The 23253-nt window shown below is 63.1% G+C and overlaps 1 protein-coding gene across 1 annotated transcript; it reads left to right on the forward strand.

Annotated features, from left to right (window-relative positions):
- Window positions 1-1885: 1885 nt before the first annotated feature.
- IL2RB (interleukin 2 receptor, beta) lies at window positions 1886-12222 on the forward strand. The gene is made up of 10 exons (XM_004676457.1): window positions 1886-1967; window positions 2063-2149; window positions 2333-2447; window positions 2861-2939; window positions 4902-5007; window positions 6243-6391; window positions 7293-7458; window positions 7884-8004; window positions 9162-9246; window positions 11485-12222. The coding sequence occupies exons 1-10, from the start codon at window positions 1886-1888 to the stop codon at window positions 12220-12222; spliced, it is 1728 nt and encodes a 575-aa protein (XP_004676514.1).
- The last annotated feature ends 11031 nt before the right edge of the window (window positions 12223-23253 follow it).

Here is a 23253-nt window from a genome sequence, read left to right on the forward strand (position 1 = left end):
TGCGAGCGCGAGGGGCAGGTCAGTGGCGTGTCCAGGCACTTTGGGGGAACATCACGCTCAGAGGCTGGGGCCGCACGAGCTGCTGTTTCCACACCCCCAGTCCGCCTCATGACTAGCACCCCCAGGCCAGCCCCAGTGGGGGGTCTCAGCCTGCCCCTGTCTGGGTTCCAATCCCAGCTCTAGCACGGCCTGAGTAAAGACTCCCCACCTCTCTCCCCGTCTGAGAAAATGTTGGTCGAGTCATAGCGGGAGTCCCATACTCATCACAGGAGCTGCCGCTGGGGCGCTGTGCTGACTCGGGAGCGAGAGCACCCCGGGGCCTCAGCGTGCCGAGCCGGGAGTAGGGGTGTTAGTCATCCCGCGCTGTCACTGTCACGGTCACCCTGCTGTCATCTCCTCCTCCCCCACGGCGCCCCACACCACCCTGCTTCCCCATCTCCTCCTTTTCCTTCTTCGGTTGAAATCTGAGTCTGAGGCAGCCCCCAGCAGCCCCGGCCTCAGCGACACCCACCCAGTGGGCCGTGGGCCCCAGTGAGTCAGCCTGCAGGCAAGGCAGCCACGCGTGTGGGTGGGGTGAGAACCGGCGGGGGGCTCCGGACTCTGGGGTCTCGCTCGGGCCCCCCAGGCTGGGCCTGTGACTTGCTGTGTGACTCTGAGCAGTTTCATCAACCTCTCTGAGACTTGGTTTCCCTCTCTGCCGGCAGCTGTGCCCTCAGAGAGCCCTGAGCCCCGCCAGCGCCAGCCCCCATCTCCAGGCACCCCCTGGGCATAGACAGCCGGTAGTGGGGGGGGGGGGTCGCGTGCTCCGGCTGCTGCTCCGGCCCCACTCACCTCGGGGACTCGGGGTCTCGCCTTGACCTTCCTGGATCTTGCTCCTTCCTCCCCCCTCACCCCCCAGAGTTGTGTCCTGGGATGGGCTGCTCTGCTGGCCAGGCCAGCCTGACCGGGGCCTCACCCTGGAAGGGACCGGCAGCGCCTGTGCCCAGGGCCACCTTCGAGCATGGCTGGGCACGGGGTGGGGGCTGGCTGAGCGCCCCTTGTCTGTCTGCACACCTTAGGGCCTATGCTGGCAGGCTCAGGGGATCAAGAGGAGGAGGCTGGGTGGGCCATTGGCCTGGTGCCCCGCTGGGTGGGGACCCGGGGCATGAGGCTGTGCCTGGGACAGGGTTTGGGGTGGCGCTGGGGGCAGGAGCCTCAGCTCCGCACCTGCCACGCGTGTCACCTTGGCTGGTGAGTGGCTCGGCGCCTCAGTGTCTTCATCTGTATAAGAGCGGCACCACCCCGCCGCTCTTGTGCTAAGGTGCTTGGCACAGCCTAGTGCCCAGCGCACCCTGGGGCCCGATGCTGGCATAACCAGAGCGGTCACCATCGTGGGAAGACGCAGTGAGTTAGGGGCTGCCGGGCTCAGGCAACTGCTCCGGCTCCCATCCCACATGGCCGCGGCTTCGTCTGAAAGTGGAGAAGAGAGAAAACACTCCCTTGCTGCCTTTAAAGAGTTTCAAGTAGAAACTTGAAACTCTTTAAAAAACACTCCCTTGCTGCCTTTAAAGAGTTTCAAGTAGAGCGTGGCTTTGCGTCACCCTGGAGGAGGGTCTTTGTGGGGTTGAGGGCTCAGCAGAGGAGAGCGGAGGCGGGTCTGTGCCAGCTCCCCGCTGTGGGCACAGCAGACGCCTCCACTTCTGGGCCTCAGTGTCCCTAAGAAAGGCCTGGGCTTGCTCAGGAACCTGCCAGCTCCGAGGGTGTGCGGGCCCCTGAGGGTCGGGGGGCGGAGCCCGGGCAGGCGCAAAGGCCCTTGGGCACCGGCGGCCGCCTGGGGGGCGTTCACATGAGTCTCTCCTGCTTCCTACCTCAGGGCTCCCTTCCCTGCTGCCTCCCAGTGGGTGTGATGGCGGCTCCCACGCTGCCCTGGAGACTGTCCCTCCTCCTGCTGGCTCTGGTCCTCCTGCAGGCGTCCACGGCGGTGACTGGTGAGGACCTGACATCCGGGCAGCTGAGCTGTCCTCAGGGTGGAGGCCACGGCTCTTCCAGAATCCCTTCGCGGACCCCTGCTTCTGGGCTGCAGGCCCCTTACGAGGGGAGAAGGCGCAGAAATGGGGGCCAGCCGCCATGGGCGGGAGCCCAGGAGCCCCCAGCCTCGCCCTGCCCGGCTGTGGGCGAGGCTGCCTCGGGCTGCCTGAGGGGCCTCACAGGCTCCGGGCCCAGCCTCCTCCTCTCTGCAGCGGGTCCACTCACCCCTCCCTTGCCCACTGGGCTGCTCACCTCTCCCTCTGGTGGTGTGGGGTGCTAAAGCCAGGGTCGGGAACCCTCAGCCACCCCTTCATTTTGCCTGCAGGCCCTTCCTCGCTCTCATGCTTCTACAACTCCAAGGCCAACATCTCCTGCGTCTGGAGCCGGCCTGGGGGCCCTCAGGCCTCGCCCTGCCGGATCTACGCCAAGTCGGACAAACGGTGCGTGGGGGCCTGGGGACGCCACGGCCTCTCGGGACGGCGGGATCGGCAAATCCCGGGCTTTTAGGCTCATGAAATCCCGTATCTTGGGCTCCAAGGCATCAGGCGGTGGGGTGATTCCAGGTCTGCACCCCCCATCCTGTGGAGAGACGCGAGGCTTTCAGGACACGGCTGGTGTCTTGGCCTGGTTTGAGCTTCTACACTGCCCAGGCTGCCGTGGCACCGGGCTGGGGCGGGGCGGCCAGAGGGTGGGGGTGAGGGGAGGAGCCGAGAGCCCGTGTGGGGCTGGCAAGGCCTACACAGCCGTGCGCTGCCCGGCCTCGCCGGCCACCCCCAGGGCCCACGGAGGGTGTGAGAAGGGCCTGGGGCTGGCCCCCCTTCCTCCCTCCTGAGGAGGCTCTCTGCCTTGGAAGGACATGGAGCAAGTGTTGCGACCTGCGCTGGGCCGGGGAGGCCTCCTGGGCCTGCAATCTGCACCTGGGAGATGATGATGTGAGTACTGAGGGGAGGGGCGCTGTGAGAAAGGGGGTGAGACAGGGGCAGCGGGGGGCGGCCGGGCCCACACGGCCTGAGGGCTGGCGGAGGGAGGAGGGCAGGTCCCAAGGCCAGAAATGAGGCCAGGTGTGCCCCAGGGGCCGGCTCCCTGCAGCCCCAGGCACCTGTCTCTGCTCCACACATCTCCCCCGGCTGCGGGGGACACAGCCCCTTGTGACACTTCTGTGCCCCAAACCAGGCGGGTGGGTACCCATGTCCAGCCGGTCCTGAGGTCTCCCGAGTGAAGGGCGGGAGGGCGGCGAGAGCGGGTTCCAGAGCGGACTGGGCTCCGGCCTCCGCTCCAGGGCCGAGCAGTGGTGGGCGCCAGGCCACGCCCGTGACCCGGCTTCCCTTCCCTGGAAGGGCAGAGCTGGGCGCCCACCTCGTAGGGCTGTTCTGAGAGCTACTCAGAGCACACGTGCTGCTGTTAAACACATCCCTGTGACTGGGTGGGCGCCGGGCCCCCCTTCTCATGGATGAGGAAGCTGAGGCTCAGAGACATGGGGTCGCGGCTCGAGGTCGCACGGCCAGGGAGCGGCGGAGCTGGCTTTGAACCCCGACCTTCCACCCTTGCACCAGGCTGCCTTGGGAAGGGCGTGGGGCATGTCCATGGGGGCACACAGCGAATCCTTGTCTGTCAAACCTGCCTTCACCAGGGATGCCCAGGCCGTATCTGTGCTGCCAACCCCAGGTTTGAGGCTTTCTAAAAGGAGAAAATGGACATGGGTCACACAGTGTGGCTGATCTATCAGGGGTCCAAAAGGCCTGGACTCCAGGCACAGGCCCTGGACTATGTGCTGGGTCTGTCCCGTGAGCTCTGCAGACCGACTGACCTCACATTCTGGCTCCACATTTTCCTTGCTGTGTGACCTCGGGCAAGTCCCTACGCCTCTCTGTGCTTCAGCCTCTTCTGCTGTAGGGTGAGAATAGTGCCGGCTCATGGGCTGGCAAGAGCAAATAATAGTATATGGGCAGGGCTTGGCACAGGGGGAGCGCCAGCAGGCAGATCACGGACACCATCTCTGCGACAACAGTATCATAGTGGGGTGACGGCATTACTGTTATCTGGGAGAATCTGCCCACAGCAGCTAGAAGTCTGGGCCAGGCCGGGAGAGGGGTTGCTTCCTGACTGACGGACCTGGATGATCAGGTTCAAGGTTTGTTCTGAGAGAGGCTTGCAGCAGGCCAGAGAGGCTGTGCCTGGGACCCAAAACCCCACCCAGACCCAGCCCTCCCCGCAGGCTTGCTGAGCTGGGGCTGCTGTCTCTTTGTGGAGCCTGGGTACAGAGGCCTGGGTTCGAGCCTCCCTTCCCAGGTGACCAGGAGCTTGACTTGGGCAAATTCCTCAACCAACCAGCCCCAGCTTTCTCAGGGGCAGCGCACACCAGCCAGAGGGATGCTGAGGGCAGGGCCTCCCCACAGGGGAGGCTCACAGCCTGGCATTTCCTTCCAGAATAGTCAGTGTGGGGCTGGGAAGAGTTGTTGCATTTCAGCCTGCAAGCTGTTGAGCAGGTACCATTGGGGGCCTGTCCCTTCTTGGGGAGCTCTCTGCTCACCTGCAGCCTCCTCCCGCCGGGCAGCTCATTTCACGTCAGACAGGGCTTGGCAAAGTCATGGCCGGGGGGTGGGATTCGCCTTGCCATCTGTGTTTATAAATAAACTTTTAGTGGCACACGTGTTGTTTATGGCTGGTATCCCGTGACAACAGCGGGGGTGAGTTGTGACTGAATCCACAGGGCCTGTCAACATAATTGACTAGCTGAACCTTTGCAGAAAAACGTGCCAACCCTGCCTCAGCTGGCCACCTTTGTGCCATATGGGCCTCCCCACCCTCATGTCTCCCTGCCGCCCGTCCTCATCCCCAGGCCTCCCCTCCCTGCTCGGCTGCTCTGTTACCTCCCTGCTCTCTTCCCTTAGGAGTCTCAGAGTCTGACGGCGGCTGACACCCTCAACCTGACGGTGATGTGCCGCCATGGGGAGCTGTGGAGGACGGCTCTGAGCCAGCTCTTCAAACCTTTCGAGAACCGTGAGTGAGGGCTCTGGGTGGGGCTCGGACGGGGCGGACACAGCCTTCCCGTCGTTCCCTGGGCTCCTGCGTGCTCCAGTCCCTGGCACGCTGGGCCACTCAGCCTCCCCCCGCCTCCCAGCAGTCCTCTCGCAGCCTGGATCTCTGAGCTCAGGGTACCCATCCCTCCTCTGAGCTCCTCCACGCAGGCTTTGCCCTGCTTGCAAGGTTCTTCCCGCCTGGAAAAGCCCCTCGCCGGCTGTAGTCGGCCTTCCAGGCTCCCGCGGCCCTGGGTGCCGCCTCCTTCTGTGCATGCCCTGGCTGTCTCTGTCTGTCCCCCTGTGGGCTGTGAGCGGCCTGCTGTGGGCAGGAGTCTGCCTTCCGTGTCTCCATGCTGAGCACCTATATGCAAACCTGGTCTAGGCAGTGCTCAGGGAGGTTTGCCGGGACTGAGCGCCCGGCCCCACCCCTGCCCTTCTGACCTCCTGCAGGCCCCAGGGGCCATCGCTAGGGAAGACATGGGGCAGACGGCCAGGCCCAGGCAGGGCTCTAAACGCAGCGCTGCCCTGCAGGAACTGAGCGTCCCCCGGCGGGCAGATCCCTAGCGTGTCGGCGCCTCGGTCTCCCCGTCCGCAAAATGGGGATAATCAGTTACTGCGGCACCCACTGTTGAAAGGAGTCCATGAGCCCAGACTGAAGCTCTTTAGCACGTGTTCCAGGAGCATTCGCTTAGCGTTACCCAGGGAGTTCTACAGTCTCCGAATTATAAAAACATCTCAATTTAATTCCATACAATTGCATACTCAGAGGGGATGAAGGAGATCCCATTAAATTACATTGGAATAATCCATGTCAAACGCTCCAGTTCATGCCGAGAAAGCCTGTCTTGATCCATTCACTCTGCAGCTATGTATCAAGCACCCGTTACATGCCGGGCAATGTTCCAGGCATCTCGGGGGCATCCCAGAACAAAGCCCTGCCCTCAGCAAGCTTACAGACTGGAGGGGTAACAGAAAAGGAACGAAGACTCAAAAATCGCTATTTGATATGCCAGGTGGTGCTAAGTGGTGGGAAGAAAAATAAGCTATGGGAGGAGATAGAGTGGTGGGTGGTCAGGAGGAGGGGGTATTTGACAGAGGTTTTCTGGGGCAAGGGCGTGATGGGGAGCAGAGGCGGAGGAGGGGGCTCGCCCATCTCAGCTTTATCATCTCTGCGTCAGTGTGCCCCAAGCCTTCCTCTTGTGTCTCCCTCCTCAGTTCGCATGATGGCCCCCAACTCCCTCCAAGTTACTCGCAAAGACTCCCAAAGCTGCAATGTCACCTGGAAGGTCCCACAGTCCTCCCATTACCTCGAAAAACACCTGGTGTTTGAGGTCCGGCTGAGGTCTCCAGGCCAGAGCTGGGAGGTGAGTATCTGGCCCGGGCCCAGCCTGCCCTGACGGATTCCTGCCTGGCTGCGTGTCCATCCTCCTTCTTGGTGAGGTCACAGGGACCCCAAGCAGCCCCCCACCCCTCTACTGTCTGTCCCTGCCTCCCTCTCTTCACATGCCCCCTACGCCACAGGGGCTCTGGCCGTGTCAGGCCCAGGGCTGGCGTTTCGGTAGGACAGGTGCAGGAAGCCACCTCCCCATGGTCAGGTCCAGGGGCCCCTTCGGTCATGTGCTCATGTGCATTTGCTCGCCCAGCCGCCCATCAACACCGCCGGTACCCTGTGCTGGTACCCTGTGCTGGCGGCTGCGAGAAGGTGCCGCGCAGGTGACGCACCTGTTCTCAGGGAACTCACAGGGGCGGAGAGGGGCAGACAGGCTGGGGGTGCAGAAGTCCACAAGGCCCATGAAGACAATGAAATGCCACCATGCATTTTTGAGGGGCTGGGATAGGCTCCCCCCGACCCAGGTGACCAGGGAAAGCTGCTTGAAATTTGAGGGCCGAGGAGAAGCTGACCTTGCAGAGATGGGGGTGGGGGCCGCGGGGGGGTTTCCAATAGAAGAAGCACTACTGTATGGGCAAGAGGCTAATGTGTGTCTGGGAAGCAGGGCACAGTAAGGAGGGGTGCGGAGGGGAGGAGGCAGGAGAAGGGCTTCTCTGGGGGCTGTGTAGGTGCTGTGGGGGCCAGGGGTGGGCAGCTTGACCGCTCAAGAGAGGAGGCTCAAGGTCATGGTCCTGGGGCTTGGGGTGGCGGCCATTGGGTAGTCAGGGAGCCTAGGTGGGATGGGGTACAGCTGAGGGGGTGTGGCCGCTTAGCCCCGCCTCCCGCACGGGAGGTGAGGTGGGGGCGACCCGCCCTGACAGCCTGTCTCTCGCCAGGAGGTCAAGCTGCGGCCTATCAACCAGAACCAGCAGTGGATCTTCCTGGACCCTCTGGCTCCCGACACCCCGTATGAGCTCCAGGTGCACGTCAAGCCCGAGCAAGGCTCCAACACAACCTGGAGCCCCTGGAGCAAGCCCCTGCCCTTCAGGACGAGGCCCACAGGTAGAGGGAGGGTGCAGGCATGGCTCTGGGGAGAGGGTGGGGGGGGCGGCCGGGTGCCGTGCCCACCCCACTCCTGGCCACCTGCCACCTTTAGCTCCCATGCTGTGGCCCCGCAGGGTGGCAGTGCGGGGCTACTGTGCCTTCTCTGCAGATGGAACAGGGCCGTGGGGGCAGGGCCGTGACCTTGTCGGTCAGTGGGAGGTCAGGTAGACTTTTCACTTTCTCTACCCCGAGGCCTCAAGCTCCGGCCTCAGTTTCCTCATCCATAAAGTGGGTACCATGATACCCAGGACGGGCTGGGGTACCCGCACACAGCTGTGACCCTGTGGGGGGGTCAGAGGTCACCTGTGCCTCGCACAGGTCCAGGATGGGGGTGAGTGGGGACACCTGTCTAACCGCTGCGCCTGCTTCCCCTCGCCGGGCAGCCCCGGGGAAGGAGCGCCGGACCTACCTTTGGCTGTTCCACGTGGTGGGGGGGCTGAGCGGCGCCCTGTCCTTTGTCATCCTGGTCTACTTGCTGGCCAACTGCCACTACATCGGGCCCTGGTAAGCAGCTCCCCCATTCCTGCTCCGCTTTGACACGTGTGCCCCTGGGAGCCAGGTCCTGGCTGGACCCCCGCGCACAACACCTGCTGGCCCTGCCTCCCTGCCTGCCTGACCCCGGACCTTCCCTGGGACCCCGCCCCGAAGATGGGGAGTGGCGGGGGGAGCCCATGGAGACCCCGCTAGAGCTGGAGGACGCGGGTGTGAGTGGGTGTGCATGTGTGTGGCTGCGCACACCTGTGCCCGCTTGTGTGTGTGCAGGGGCGCCCGAAGCCCATGTGGGTCTGGGCATCCACAACGTGTTCCCCTATTCACTGAGCCCACTCAGGGCCAGGCACGCTGAGTGCTGGCAGCGTGGGGGCAAGGGGCGCCCCTTCTGGGCTCAGCCTGGCGGGGAGGACCGCGTGTCCACACCCGGGCAGGAGGAGGGTGTCAGGGCAGACAGCAGACAGGGCCTCGGCGGAGGGGTGGCTACGAGAAACATTCCTGAGGACGTGATCCTTCTAGCGAGATCTGAAGGAAGACCAGCCAGGCGGAGGGGATGGAAGTACCTTGCACACAGAGGGGGTGGCATGGACAGGGACCCGGGAAGGAGAAAGGAGAGAATGGGGAGCCAGGCGCGGCCGGAGGCCGGACAGGGGAAGGAAGCGCTGGCGCAGGGGCTCCCGGGGCACCGCCAGCTTCCTGGGGCTTTGGCACGTCCGGAGGCAGGTGCACAGGACTGCGGCAGCGCTCAAGTTAGCCAGCAGAGCGTGGGCCAGAGTTCAGCTCCCCGTCCCCTCCCTCCCCAGAGAAAAGCCCCAGCCCACGCGCCGCGCACGCCTGACCACCCCCGGCGGCCCTGACCGGAAGGGCCACTCTCGCCCGCCTCTCTCCGCGCTCTCCCCCTGCGTCGCTGGGTCCGGCATGAACAACAGTGTCACACGTGTGACTTGTGTCTGTCTCCACATGAAATGTCAGTTCCCGAGAGCAGGGCCTCCGCTGGGCTGCCTGTGTCCCCAGCGCCCAGGACGGCACCTTCCTGGAGTGACCGAGACTGAGCGCACAGTGGGAGAGTGAGGAGGGGCTCTGTGCCCGGCTGCAAGGCCGAGGGGTTCAGGGCAGGACTCCATAGCCCCTTCCCGTCTAACCCCTTTCCCTCCCCCCTCTCCCCTGTCCAGGCTGAAGAAGGTTCTGAAGTGCCACATCCCAGACCCGTCAGAGTACTTTGCTCAGCTCAGCTTGGAGTACGGAGGAGATTTCCAGGTGGGCATCTGCAGGGGCCTGGTGTGGAGGGCAGCGGGCCACAGGGTGGCAGTGCGTGGGGTGGGGGGTGCTCGAGGAGCCGGGTTTGCTCCCTGCAGAGGAGACAGAATACAAAGCGAGCGGGCTGGGCCCTCCCCGGCCTGGCACCTGTGTTTTAGGCTAAGTGGCACCTCCCGTCTGAGCCAGGCCTCTTGGGTTCTAATCCCAGCTCCTCTACTTCAGGCTGTGTGACCTTAGGCAAACTGTAGAACCTCTCTGTGTTCTGTTTCTTTGCCCATCAAGTGGAGAGGCAGGTAGTGTGGCCACGCGTATGGCCCCTCAGCGCCAGTCCGTCTGTGGACCATGGTCTCCCCTGCACCGGCTATGGGGACAGTGCTGGTTCCCAAACGGACCCATTTCCAGGGCCCACCTCAGAGCAGCTGCACCCTGAGCCTAGCCTGAAGTTGCCTCCCCTCCCCCAGCAGACGCCCACTTCAGGAAGGAAGCTTCAGGGGGGCATATGGTGGGGTGCCCCTCCCACCCCGCCCCCACCCCAGGCTCCCTAGATGGTGGAGAGTAGTCGGAGCAGCTTGGAGGCTGGAGGACACGTGGAGCCAGAGCTGTGAGGAGCTGGCTTGGGGTTCTTAGGGCTGATCAGGGCCCCGCTGGAATTTCTTGGAAGCCCCGGGACTAGGACAGCTCACGGTTGTGCTGCCGCTATGAGGGAGCCCGCGTCTGTAAAATCCCTCCTGCAGTCCAGAAGGTGGTGAGCGCCCCACCCGGAGGCATTCAAGCAAGACGTGGCTGGCTAGTCAGAAATGGGGGGGGGTTACAGGAGGTTTTGGGGTGAGAGCGGGGTCCTTCCTGGAAACCTGCGAACGACCCCATCTTCACCAGAGGTGACCCTAGATCTAGACGCCTGCCCAGACTTGGGGTGCGGAGGGGCATCCAAAGATGGGGGGCAGGGTGGAGCTGGCGCTGCCCAAAGAGGCCCCTCCTGCTCCGGGTGGGAAGCCCAGGGGGCAGGGCCTGGCACCTCCAGGACCTGGGGAGAGTGTGCACCAGCCCTCCTTGCATCCCCTCCCCCTGCTTTTTGAACAGAAGCCCACGTCCAGGAAGTGGTTGGCCACATATGCCTGAGGGGCAGAGGAGCCTGGCACACGCGTGCCAGCCGCAGGCCTGGCCTCCCCTTCTCCTGTCCGCAGGCTCAGCGCTGCTGCCTGGGCCTGGCCCTGCCCCCACCTCTTCTGGTGTCAGGCCCCATCAGCCTCGCTCTTCCTACCTTGCCAGCCTCAGTTTACCCAAGCTGCTCTCTTTGGGACTTTCTCCTGTGAGGCGTGTGCGTGTGTGGACATTCATGTGTGTGTGTGGGTGTGGGTGTGCACTGTGTGTGTGCGTGTGAAATCACGGTTCTGCCCCCAGCGCTCCGGAAGGGAGAAGCAGGACATGTCTCCGCTGGTCCATTCATTTATCTGAGACGCACTCATTGGGCCCCAGGCCCTTGTCCCCAGTCGGGCTGGGAGGGCTCTGAGGGCCGTTGGGGCTCTCAAATGCTCCACCCAAGTCCCCCACCCCACCCCCCTGGGGCCCTGCTAATGCTCTGGGGCCTGTGCTGGGATCCCACCTTCACTTTCCGACCTGACCGCTCCCTACTGGCCTGCAGCACAGCGCCCAGAAAGCGGAGGCCAAGTGTGGTGGACCCTGAGGCCCACAGAGGTGCAGTGAGCTGCCTGGGGTCACAAGGCTGGGGTGGGGGGCAGACCAGGGCAGGTTCTCAGTGCAGGGAGGGAGTGGGCACAGGGGAGGGGCATAAGCTTCCCACCAGGGTCTCTGCATGGCAGCAGGTGGGGAGCCGAGGTCCCCTCTGGAGCCGGCTCTGTGCCCTGGGCATGTGCAGAGTGAATGAGACAGGCCGGCAGGGCCCTTCCGCGTCGGCCTGGGGGGTGACTCGCACGCTGGGCCAGACACCAGGGCTCCCCGCTTCGCTGCGTACCTCGAGCAGCACCGTGCTCATAGCAGGTATACCCCACACTGCCGCACACAGAGCCGGCGCTGGTGGGGGCCAGGAAGGCCTGCCTGGGCACTGAGAAGCAAGTGCACTCCTGGGGCTGCGCCAGATGGTGGCCAAGGCCGTGCCCGGGCCAGGGGTGAGGGTGGTCAGGGAGGGCTTCCCAGAGGAGGCAGTGTTGCGTGCCTGCAGGAGAGGAGAAGGCAGCTTCCTGGCGTCCCACTCACGGCCCCCCCTCTTTCTCCTGGCAGAAGTGGCTCTCCTCGCCCTTCCCGTCCTCTTCCTTCCACGCCGGCGGCCTGGAGCCTGAGATCTCCCCGCTGGAAGTGCTGGACCGGGACACCAAGCCCATGCAGCTGCTCCGGCTGCAGCAGGACAAGGTGCCCTCCCCCTCGCCCAGTGGCCACTCGCTGACCAGCTGCTTCACCAACCAAGGCTACTTCTTCTTCCACCTCCCGGATGCTCTGGAGATCGAGGCCTGCCAGGTCTACTTCACCTACGACCCTTGCACAGAGGAGGCCGACGAGGGCGAGCCTGGGGCCCCCCAGGAGTGTCCCCTCCCGGCCCTGCCGAATGTGCCAGGGGAGGACGACGCCTACTGCACCTTCCCCCCTGGAGAAGACCTGCTACTCTTCTCCCCCAATCTCGCTGGTGGCCCAGCTCCCCTGAATACTGTACCAGTGGGCACTGGGGCTCCTGAAGAGAAGCTGACCCCCTCCCTGCAGGTAGGGGTTCCCAGAGACTGGGTCCCCCAGCCTTTTGGGCCTCCCAGCCCAGGAACCTCTGACCTGGTGGATTTTCAGTCACCTGTGGGGGACACAGAAGATGAGGTCCCTGCCCCTGATTCTGGGGAAAGGCCTGACTTCCCCTGGGCCAACCTTCCTGGGCAAGGTGGGGTCAGGGTCCCCACCTCCGGCCTGCCCATGAACACCGATGTCTATCTGTCCCTCCAAGAGCTTCAGGATCAAGACCCAGCTCACTCTGCGTAGAGAGATGGCCACGGGGGGAGGCAGGCGGCTGCCCACTGCTGTCCCAAGTGCAGGACAGTCTTCAGGCTTGTCTGCAGCTGAGACAATAGGCGTCTCCCCAGAGGATCTGACCCAACCCTGCACGCTCGAGCGGTTCAATTCCCACCCCAAATGCTGCTCCCTGGTCCACCCGCCCAAACCGGGAACTGCAGGGGAGGTGACACTGTGAATCCCTTGTCCCCTGTCAGTCTTGGAGACCCCCTGTTTTGTCTGAGAAGCCGGCGCCTTCTCCAGCACACAGCTACTCTTCAGGGATAGTTCTCAGGGTCTCCTTCCAAAAGAGGGGGTTCCGCTGCCCCTTGTTTAAACCTTGCGGTGACTCTTCACTGCCGTCACACCACTTCCTTGCCTGGCCCTCGCCCCTCCAGCATTGTGTTGAGACACTGGCTTCTGGAGCCTCCCAGGAGGCCTACTGACCACTTGGGGTCCCTTTGCATGGGCTGTTCCGTGCCTGGGGTGCACTTTCTTCTCAGCGGAGTGATGAGTTCCCCACCCTTCCAGTGTCAGTTCTGCTTCTCCTGGAGGGGTACATCTCCTTGAATATGCTGCAGCTTCGAGATTCAGCGCTGGAGGGGCCTTTTTTCAAGGTCACCAGGCAGCTGGCCAGGGGAGTCCATTTACATCCCCCTTGGGTCTCTCCTTGTGGACTCAGAATGCCTGGCGAGGCATCCTCCATGCTGTGCGGACACAAATGCCTCCCACAGTGGACACTGGCTGGATCTTTCCTATTCACAGATAATTCAGGTTGCTTCATGCAACGGGCACCCCCACCTCACTGGAGGCCTCTGGTGCCTTGAGTCTTCAAAGAGGAGACTCGCGAAGACCTGCGGGTACAGCGGGAAGCTCATTCCCAAGCGCGGCAGTCCAGACCCTGCCACACAGCTGCCCTCCTGCTCCTCAGTGCTTGCACCCCCGCTCCCTGCCCTCTGGAGCAGACACTGGCCACCGGCTCTCCCCAGCACCCACAGGCAGGGACCTCAGTCCAGCTAAGGGCTGGGAGCGCAGTTTCGTACTGCCGGTAGCTGATTGGCCACCTAGCGCAAGCCTCCAGTAGGCTGACCAGGAGCCTAGAAGGTGGCTTGGCACAGAAGCTCTGTCCAGTCAGGGGAGCGGGGCCTGAGCAGGCCGATCAAATTGTGTCTCAGTCCGGGGGCTTGTCCTAGGAGGACTGGGAGCCCTGGACATCGGTGTGCCTGCACCTGCTGCAGGGCTGTCGAGGGCTGTTAGCAGGGGCCGTGGCCTCAGCATAGAAACACCTGCCGGGTGGTGGCTGCTGGGCTTTAATTTAATGCAGGGTTTCCGCTTCCCTGACGTGTGCAGTAAGCTCTCCTGCCCGAGGTTGCCGGTGCCTTGGATCCTTCCCGCGAGTAGGTTGGTTATCAGAAGCGCCCGCTTCCGGCCCCCTGACTTCCGATGCTGTGTGTCCAGGTCACGCGGCTCCACCCCACCTGCGAGCTCACCGGCTCGCGTGTGTCCTGCGGCGAGCCGGGGAGTTTCTCTGCGAGTCAGTCTCCGTCGGAAGGGCTGCGGGAGGGACACGTTTCTCAAGCTCTGGTCACTTTGGTCACTTGCGTTACGTGTGTGTTTGTGTTTTGAACGATCTGTTTGTATCATTCTCTTGCAAACCGAATAATTTTTAAAATCATTTCACTTTTTTATTCCGATACTTTTATTTAAAGAGCAATCTTTTTGTTGCTTCTGAATATGAAAAACTGATACTTCGTTTAATTAAAGGTCATTGTGTAAAGACAATAAAACGAAGTGCTTTGATGCCTCCCCTGCGGAGGTCGACTCTGTCACTTTGTTCCCAGGGACATTAAGCAAAGCTGTGGAAGACTGTCGAGCCAGCCCTGAATGGGGCCATGCTCCTTGAGAAGAAGCCCACGGATTGTAAATAAAACAGGTTCTCACCAACAGGAGTCAGAATTTTCTTATTCTGTATTTAGCACCATCAGATATGACCTTATGGTGTTATGGGAAAGTCTCTCTCTCTCTCTTACACACACCCCCTCACACACACACACACACTCAGACACCCTCACACACACACACCCTCACACACACCCTCACACACACACACCCTCACACACACACACACACACCCTCACACACACACACACCCTCACACACACACACCCTCTCACACACACACCCTCACACACACCCTCACACACACACCCTCACACACACACACATACACACACACACTTTCTTCACCAGTGCCCTTGACTCTGAAACGTTGGACCAGATCCTGGGTGGCAATCTCTGGTATTCGTAAAGTTACAGCCAGCACAGCCAATGGTTTGCACACGCGTGGCAGACATGCCAACTGATGACAGTTGGTCTTGCAAAGCTTGGGGTGCAGCTTTAGATTCGGTAGGCAGGTCCCGAGTGATTTCCGAGTGGTCGCTTGTTGCCAGCTCTGGATCAGATAATCCCTCGGCTTATTTCCACAGTCGAGGCTCTTTATCCAGACTCCAGTTTTCCAGGGAGGAAAACTGGGCCTGTGATAACGGCTACCGGAAAGGTGAGAGGCCCCTGCGGGCAGGCACGGTCTGGAAACGCAGCTGTCACCACCATGCCCGATGACAGTCACCAGCTGGTAGCGAGCCAGTAAAGGGCTGCCTTATGCCGGGCAGAGGTGGACTGATGGGCCAGAAGCCATAGTGAGACACGCCCTGGGCGGATAGAGTTTGGCTCCTGGGAGACAGGGCAGGGAGGGCGCAGATGGCAGGGTGGAAGGCATGAAGCGGGTGCAGGCTGGCCTGGGTCAGGTTGCAGGAACGGGCAGCTCAGCAGCTGGCGACCTGGCAGCCTGGGGAACCGGAGAGGCTGGCGGGGGCAGCATGGAAAGCAAAGGGGGACAGCAGGCCAGTGGGGGTAAGAGAAAAGGGAGAAGGGGAAGGACTTCCAAGCCGTCAGGTTGCCAACTTCTTGAGCTGCGTTTGTCCTTTTCCCTCCGTATCTTCTCCGTATTTTTGTTCTCTCCAAGCAAGTCCTAATGGCTGCCAGAAAAGTCTGGTACAAGCAGTCCGTGACTGGGATGAGGGACCTGCCAGTGGCCTCCCCATTATTCACATCTGGACAACATCTGGTCAAGAAGCACAGTGACAGGTGGTAAGGACGCTAACAATCAGATCCCGACACTGCCAGGCACTTGGAAACACCCTGCCCCGCCCCCCCCACACACACACCATCACCTGAAGAGGACGCGGTGGCAGGTGTTCTGTTCACATTTGCAGATTAGGGTCCGGAGGGTGAAGACACCGGTGGACGGTTGGTAGAGCCAGCACCCGAGCTCAGGGCCCTTGGCGCTTCGTATCTGCAGGGTGGCCCCAGAGACAGCCCGGTCAAGTCAGCGAAATATAACAAAGGGGAAGAAACGAGAAATCCCACTCTACGCTTCCGGGCAAGCAGTTAAAAGCGCAGCCCACACCCCTCCCCGCCACCCGCCCGTGGATGCCTCTGAGTCTCTCCGGGGCAGTCTGACTCAGGGCCCCTAAACTGCCGGGGACTCCCTGCATTTTGGGGACAACAGCCCAAGGCCCTGCTGTTGATGGCCCATGACTCGAGGGACCTCAGGCGGGTCCCTTTCGCTCTCATGCCTCAGTTTCCCCATGTACGCGCTGGGCATTCAGATTGGATGACCTCTAAATGCTTTCCTGGCCCGGATATTCTGAGGTTTCAGGCGTCACATGGGACGTGGCTTGTGGCTGGGGCTTCGTACACCTCCCTGCACCAGTGAAAGGCTGGGCTGGGCTGGGGCAGTGTGTGGGGGTGAAGGCAAGCACCACAGTTGACTCACTTGCTTAGCACCTGCTGGTCCCGAGTTTGAGGTAGGCCCACCACCCTAGCAATCTCCTTCCAGACTCCTCCACTTCCTGGGGACCACTCAGGCCTCACCACTTCAGGGAGCCCCCTGAGCCCTTCCAAGAGAGGTGGATTTCTTCCTGCCACTCCCACTCCCAAGCTACCTCTGTCACAGGCATCTGTAGTGCTGTGAGCCAAGCACTGTGAGCCAAGCACTGTGCTAGACTCGGCACAAAGGAGCGAGACTAATAAACGCCAAGTCCAGCCATCAGAGCCATGTTGGCACAAAGCTTCACAGTGCCAGGTGAGGAGATCTGGAGTCTCCGAGCTTGAAGGAGAGTAGAGTGTGTGGGGAATTAACAAGGGGGCTCAGCCAGGGCTCAGCGGGCTTTGGAAGTAGGTGGGAGATAGTCTTGCAAGAGAGAGGAATTGGTTTTGTGGATGAGCAGCTGCTGCTTACACATTGGGGCTTTATCCATGGGCAGTGAGGGGGGTGGCTGTGGGGCCCCGGAAACGTCCTCCCTCCTGCAGAGAGTGGGGGCTTCGCCCGGGCTCTGTTCTAACAAGCGCGGATGTGAAGTCACTTCACCTTCTGAACAATGCCGTGAGCAGCGTGGGGGTCAGCCCACCCATTTCTCAGATGACAAGGTGAAGGCACAGGGTGACTGTCCCGACGCAGCGCTGAGGCAAGAGACAGAGCAAGGATTTGAACCCGGGGGGTCCTGGTCACCACCAAGCTCTGACTGCTCTGAAAAGGCGTGCTCGCCTGGCGCCTCAAAGGCCTCCCTGGCAGGAAAGGGGTGACCAGACTCCATGTGTGGTGTCCAGAGGGGGACAGGAGGCCTCGGGAGGGGGCCACGCCCCGGCTACGCAGCGAGTTTGGCACCCTGGGTTCACCCCACACCGCTGCTGCCCACCATCTCTTTCCCAGGGTGCGGGGAGCGGGCCGGAGCGGGGGTTGGGCTGCCGATTAGACTGGAGCTCAGTGGTGACCTGGGCCTGCCCCTGGGGCAGCCTTGGGGCATCCCCGCGGCTGCTTGCTCAGAGATATTTTCCGCTGCCACTGACAGGCGAGAGTGTTCCCATCACAGCGCTGGGGAGGGTGACGCAGGGCTGTGGGAAAGCAGGGCAGGAAGTGCTGAGTGGAGAGGCAGAGTGGGGGAGTGGGCACCCCGTCTTGTTCCAGGAAGCCAGCACGCAGAGGGAGGGAGGAGCCGGGCACACCAGCCCCTTCTCTGCCCTGTGCCCCTCCAGGCCGCCAGGGCCAGCCGGGAGGCCTGGGGCTGCCACCAGGGAGTGCAGAGCTGTGGAGCAGAGGGAGCCCACAGCCACACGTCCCTGATCCTCCCTTCCTCCCTGCGAGGAAGAAAGCCAGCAGGAGCCCCAGAGAGGGCTCTCAGGGCTCCTTTAACGGGGTGGGAGGTGGGCACCTTGTGGGGACTGTGAGGGCACTGCTGCAGCCAGAGTGGGGCACAGCTGGTCAGGACCGGCTCTGGGGGAGGGAGGGAGAGCCTGAGGCGGCCCCTTGCCCCTGCCATGCTGGAGCGGGTCGTGTGCCCTGACCGGGGCCCCTCCGAGCTGCGGGTGTGGTGGCTGAACTGCTGGGCAGCCTGGGTTAAACTCTGGATTTACCACCTGCCGCTGGGCCTTGCAAATGCTAATACTTCTCTGTGCCAGTTTTCTACCTGTAAAAGAGGACCGGCCAGGACTGCTGAGGGGTAAAGTGAACGATTGTTGAATGTTCGGGAAGAACAGGGGAGGGTGGTGTGGGCTGTGGGGGCAGGCTGGCTCCCCTGCTGCCCCGGGGACACTGACTAGACCCACTGTGGGCTGGGCTGGGCTGGGGAGGTGGGCCCCAGGGGACCCCTGTGTAAGGTACACCCCTCCGTGGAGTGGCCAGACTCCCCGGGGGTGAAACTGGGACCATGGGCTTCCCCGAGCTGACACAAAGGCAAAAGGAAAGCTAAGGGTTCTCTGCTGGCCCCTCGAGACCAATCCAGCTGTCCTTTAGGGCCTCAGTTTCTTCTTCTGTAAAATGGGGAGAAGGGTGCTGTTTTACCTAAAAACCTGAGCTAGTCTGTTCTGTGGCATCTGCAGGGAGGTTTGTGTCTCCCCTGAAAGGGACCACAGGAAAAAGGCTCCTTATCCAGGGGCCCTTAGAGGGCAAGACCAGAACCCCAAACTGAACTGTGCAGGGGGCAGAACTCTGACAGCACAATATTTTGAGGTGAGAAAGAAAAATGTATATAATCAGAATTCTGGGTGCCCGGCCTTCCTTGTACCTTTACGCAGGTGCACTTGAATGGCCGTGACACTGCCCAGTGCTCCCATTCTCGAGTGTTTTCCTTGGACAGAGCCCTGGGAAGAGCCCACAGGGCTGGGAACCGGGGACCAGGGTTCCTGTCCCAACGCTGCTGCAGCTGGGCCATGGATCCTTGGGGGTCCCCCAAACGCTGCCGGGGCTTGTCTACTCACCTGCCCTGGGGCCCACGTGCAGGGTTCCTCTTCCATTTCCCCTCCGTGGCTGGACGGTGCACCTCTCCCCCTCAAACCCTGACTGGACGCTGCCCCCCTGACGTCCCCACCGGGCAAGCAGCGAGGGCCAGCCCAGGGGCATCAGCAGAGGCCAGAGAGCTGGACATGGCGCCGGGCGGAGGGTGAGGGGTCCAGGAGTGGGAGTGTCAGGGAGGGAGGGACACAGGCCTGGAGGGGGTGGCGAGGACTCAGGCTTGGCGCCCTGGAGGCTGGGAAGACAGGTTTGTGTGGTGAATCAGCTAGGGCTGGGGAGGCCTAGCTGATTCACGGGGCCTCCTTTCCCACTCCAGGCTGCTCGGGCGCCTTAAACCAGACGCTAGCCTGGATCTGAGGCTCCCGCGCTGGTGGTGCCCAAGGGGCACCGGACGTGGCTGCCCACTGAGCAGGCCCAGCAGGCCAGGACGCACCTGCGTCAAGACACACCTGCGTCACCCGGGGGTGATGGGAAGCTCTGGGGGCTGAACGTGCCGGGGGCCAGGAGCGTCACCCGGCGCGGGCTGTTCTGACAGACGGGCGCACTGAGGGCTGACTGTCTTGGTTTCACTCACTATAAAACAGCCGGCTAAAGACAAGTCCGACGGTTTCTTCAGGGAGTCAGGTCTGCCGTTCTCTCAGATCACCGGCGACCTGTAAAATAAAATGCTGAGAGAGTCGACCCCCGTCTCCTTTTGGGGGTGGCAGGCATCAGGTCCTGGTCCCTTCTCGTAGCAAATACATGACCGTGAATCCGCCGGGGCCTCCTTTTCCACGTGTGGAGACTAGACGTGGCCCTCCCAACACGGTTCTGTGGAAAGCAGGATCACAGCAGAGCGGGGCACGGGGCTGCGGTCAGGGGGGGTCCGCCACCCTGGGCGAGCCTCGCTCGGCACAGCCCTGCCTGGAGACGAGGCCCTGGGCCCCCAGCCCCAACTGCTCCCCACACTGGGCCAGTCGGGCCCACTTTGCCTTTCTGCCCTGGACGGCAGCACCACCAGCCCATTCCGCGGGCAAGGCTGGTGGCCGGGGACCCGATGTCTGTGTCCCGGCCCCAAGCAGCAACGGACTGGCCCAGGTCCTCTGACCGCCAGCCCCTGCCGGGCCTTGTCACTGACCCTGCGAGGCCGCCCCTCCCCATCCTGCTGGTCAAGCATGCTGTGCCCCCCTCAAGCTTCTATGGCCAGGCTTGAGGTAGCTTCTCTGGAGACCAAGGGGGCTGAGGGCCAGGACACAGTGTCAGGGAGCCAGGAGGTCTTTGTCCTCTATTTGCATGTGAATGTGTCAGGCCTCCTGTTACCCTGTTGACAGGGGGGACAGACTATCTGCCCCCCCCCCAGAGTTCTTGGGGAGTTGGCTTTCCGCCCGCCCTTACAAGGCCCTGCCCCTGGGGCTGTCTGTGGCAGATCGATGGCTGGGTGGCCACAGGTACAGAGGACAGTGATTGAGCAAGACCTGCCTTTCAGACTGTCAGCACCTGGCTGCCTAGGCGGGGGCCTGGGGTGTTTTGCCTTCCCCAGGAGCAGGGGGGAGGCCTGGGGGGAGGGGCAGAGAGGAGGTTGGAGGGAGCTGGGCCTGGGTCCCAGGGTGTGTGGGCAGGGGGTAGAAACAGGAGGTGGGGGAAGGGTGGTCCCCAACCGGAAACCCTGAGCAACCCCTCCCACCTGCCCCAGCCGAGGAAGTGCGTGCTGGACCTGGGGTCCCTGGGCACCACGCCCACCACAACGGACACAACTTGCAGACACGAAGGCCCTCCTGCCCACACTCGTCTGGGCACACACACACCTGCAGCGGACCCTCAAAGGACACGTGCGAGAGCACGCTGGCCTGCCCGTGACACCCGGGGGAGCTCTGTGGCAGGGACACGCAGCCCACCTTTCTCCTTTCACCTGCGCTTCGGTGCACATCACAGCACGTGGCAAACACCCCTCACACCCCCTCACACGCCACGGACACCCGACCTTCCTGACGTCCCATGCACGCTCACACGAACACACACCGGGCACTCCACACCCAGGTGCGCGGCCCACGAGCCCTCACAGTGGCAGGCGTGTGAGGCCTCACTGGCACCGAGGCCCATCGACTGCTCTCAGCCAGGAAAGCCTGCCGTCAGCGCCCCGGCCAGATGGCCCAGCTGGGGACCCCGGCCAGACCCCGTCCCGTGACTCTGCTCAACCCCACTCCTGCAACAGCCTCGTTCAAGTAGTTGCATCCAAAAATGCAGAATCCCACAGGCGAAATGAGTCTCATGGCCTCCTCCCGTGGGGGCCACACTGCCCGGCCCCGCCACCTGCCCGGCAAGCGTGGCAAGCCCGCCTGCTCTTTGCAGAGCATCTTGGAAACCTGGTTTATGCCTCCCCTGCAGGGCCCATCCCAGTGAGAGGCTGCATTGCAGGTGCTTGAGAGTCACGAGTGGCGAGTGGCCACCAAGATGGACTGCACAGCTTTCCAGAGCAGGTCACAATGAAGACAACTTCCAGTTAGACAGAAAATGGCATCAAGCCCCCCACCCCCACCCCCACCACGCACCCCTGGGTCCCCAGAGCCCTCGGCCAACTTCCTTTCCTCTTGTCCTGGCAGCTGCCCTGGGCTCACTGTCCAGGTAAGAAGACCCGTGCCAGCCCCCACCTCGGCACAGCCCTCCGTGGCCCCTACCTCATTCTTTGGGGGCTGTCACCAGGCAGGGGTGTCACCAGGCAACGGCCTCGGGGGAGAGCTCAGATCTCCGCACCTGCCTGCCAGCCTCCGTGCCCGCGGGGCGGGGCCGGGCGGGGCGGGGCTGGGCAGGCCCCGCTGTCTCCCGCCTCCTGCCTGTTTACCTGCGCACAGTCACAGTGCCATCCCAAACGGGGCAAGAGGCCCATGGAGCCTGGGGCCACAGGCTGCAGGGGACAAGGGCCAGACACCCTGCTCATGGCTCCGGGCCATTGATCCAGCCCAGACTGGCTAGGTGGGGGTGGAGAGACCTTGACCTGGACAAACAGAGGCTCTGAGGCCTGCTTGCAGGCCCGGCACCCACCTGCCACTCCCAGAGGTAAGCGGGGGGCTTCAGGACGGGGCACCAGGTCTATGAATGACCCACTGTAGTCCACCCTGAGAGCTGGGCCTGGCTTTTGGAGGTTCTGAGACCAGGGCTGCCGGGCCTCACCGGCCAGAGTGACAGCGGAGCTGAAGGTGAGGGGTCCGCTGAGCTGGGGTTGGGACAAGGGGTGCACATGGCCCGGAGTGTGGACGAGCCCAGGGCAGCAGGTGGCTTTAGGTTCGGGATGCCAGGAGGCCTGGAGTCAGGTGGGGCTGGTGGACTCTGGGGCAGGGTCAGCGCAGGGCAGAGGCCAGCTGCCAGCAGACCACTGACTGTACCTGGCAGAGCTGGACATGCTGCCCCCCCGCCCCCGCCCCACCTCCAGCTCCCCCACCTCGGGCTCTGTGATGTGGGGGCCAGGCCGGAGCCCCGCCTGTGGTGAGCGGGCCCTTCCTTCCAGCCCAGCATTGCGGGCAGCTGGCCGTGTGAGCGTGTGAGCGCGTGGGTGCAGCGTGAGTCTGCACCTGTGAGCTCGTGCACCGCAGGCAGGTGTGTGCTGCTGTATCTCCGTCTGTGTGTGTCTCCGAGTGTCTCCCTCCCATGGGGGAGGGACGTCCACCCGCTCTCCCCACTCCGACAGTCGGGCTGTGGCGGGGTCCCGCGCTCTCACTGCGGGCGCTGGGTCAGCCGCGGCACTGGACGCTTGCGCTGCCCTCTGCTGGCCCCGTGGCCTCGGGGAGACCACCTCAGCAGTCCGTGCCGCCGTGCCCGGCACAGACCAGAGAGCCATCACCCAGGCAAGAGGCACAGCTCGGCCGGCGGGGGAGGCGCTGCGGGCCGGGCCCGGCTTGGGGCGGGCAGACTGGCATCCTCTAGTGGCGGGTGCAGCTCCCAGCCAGGGCAGAGGCAGAGGGCTTCTGAGCTTCTCCCCAGTGGAGCCTCCAGAAGTGCCAGACAGACAAGGGAGCGCTGAGGAAAGTCCTGGAAGCTTCCGCTGGAGCAGAGACCCGAAGGAGGTAAAGGCGTGTGCCATGAAGCCAGCTAAAGGAAGAGCACTCCTGGGGGACAGCCAGGGCCAAGGCCCGAAGCGGGGGCTTGACAGACTGACGGTCCAGCCGGCGCTGGGCGCTGCAGCAGGGCGTCCTGCTGAGGGCCCTGGGCTCTGCTCCTCGGTCAGTGAGCCAGGCTCGCGCTGCGGCCCACCCCCACCGGGCGGCACTGCACCGGCTGGGCTGGCGGAGGGCGATGACCGCCACTGGTCAGGACTTAGAGTGGGCGGTGGGGACGGGCAGAGCCGAGGAGGGGCTGGTGCCGGGGCGTCTGGATGTGGAGCTTTCCGTGACTGGACCCTGGAAACAAGGGGCAGCTGGATCACAGGGCAGGCCTGGCGGGGGGAGCTAGAGACCCCACCACCGCCGTCGCCATGTTCTGCTGGGCTATCGGCCCGAGAGGGCGGGGACGGGGCCTGGTGTCCACCACCGTGCTCCCGGGTCTCACCCTGTGGCGTCCTGGGTCTCAGCACCTCTGGCTCCCCACGGAGCACAGCACCCGAGTCAGAGGAGCACCCGAGACGGGCACCTGCACCCAGGGCCCGAGGCCGCCGGCGGCTCCCAGCTTCAGCCGGTCCCGCTCCCGGAGGCAGGCGAGAGGGA

The sequence above is a fragment of the Condylura cristata genome, unplaced genomic scaffold, assembly GCF_000260355.1.
Source record: "Condylura cristata isolate star-nosed mole 26May11 unplaced genomic scaffold, ConCri1.0 scaffold00004, whole genome shotgun sequence".
NCBI classification, from domain to species: Eukaryota; Metazoa; Chordata; class Mammalia; order Eulipotyphla; family Talpidae; genus Condylura; species Condylura cristata.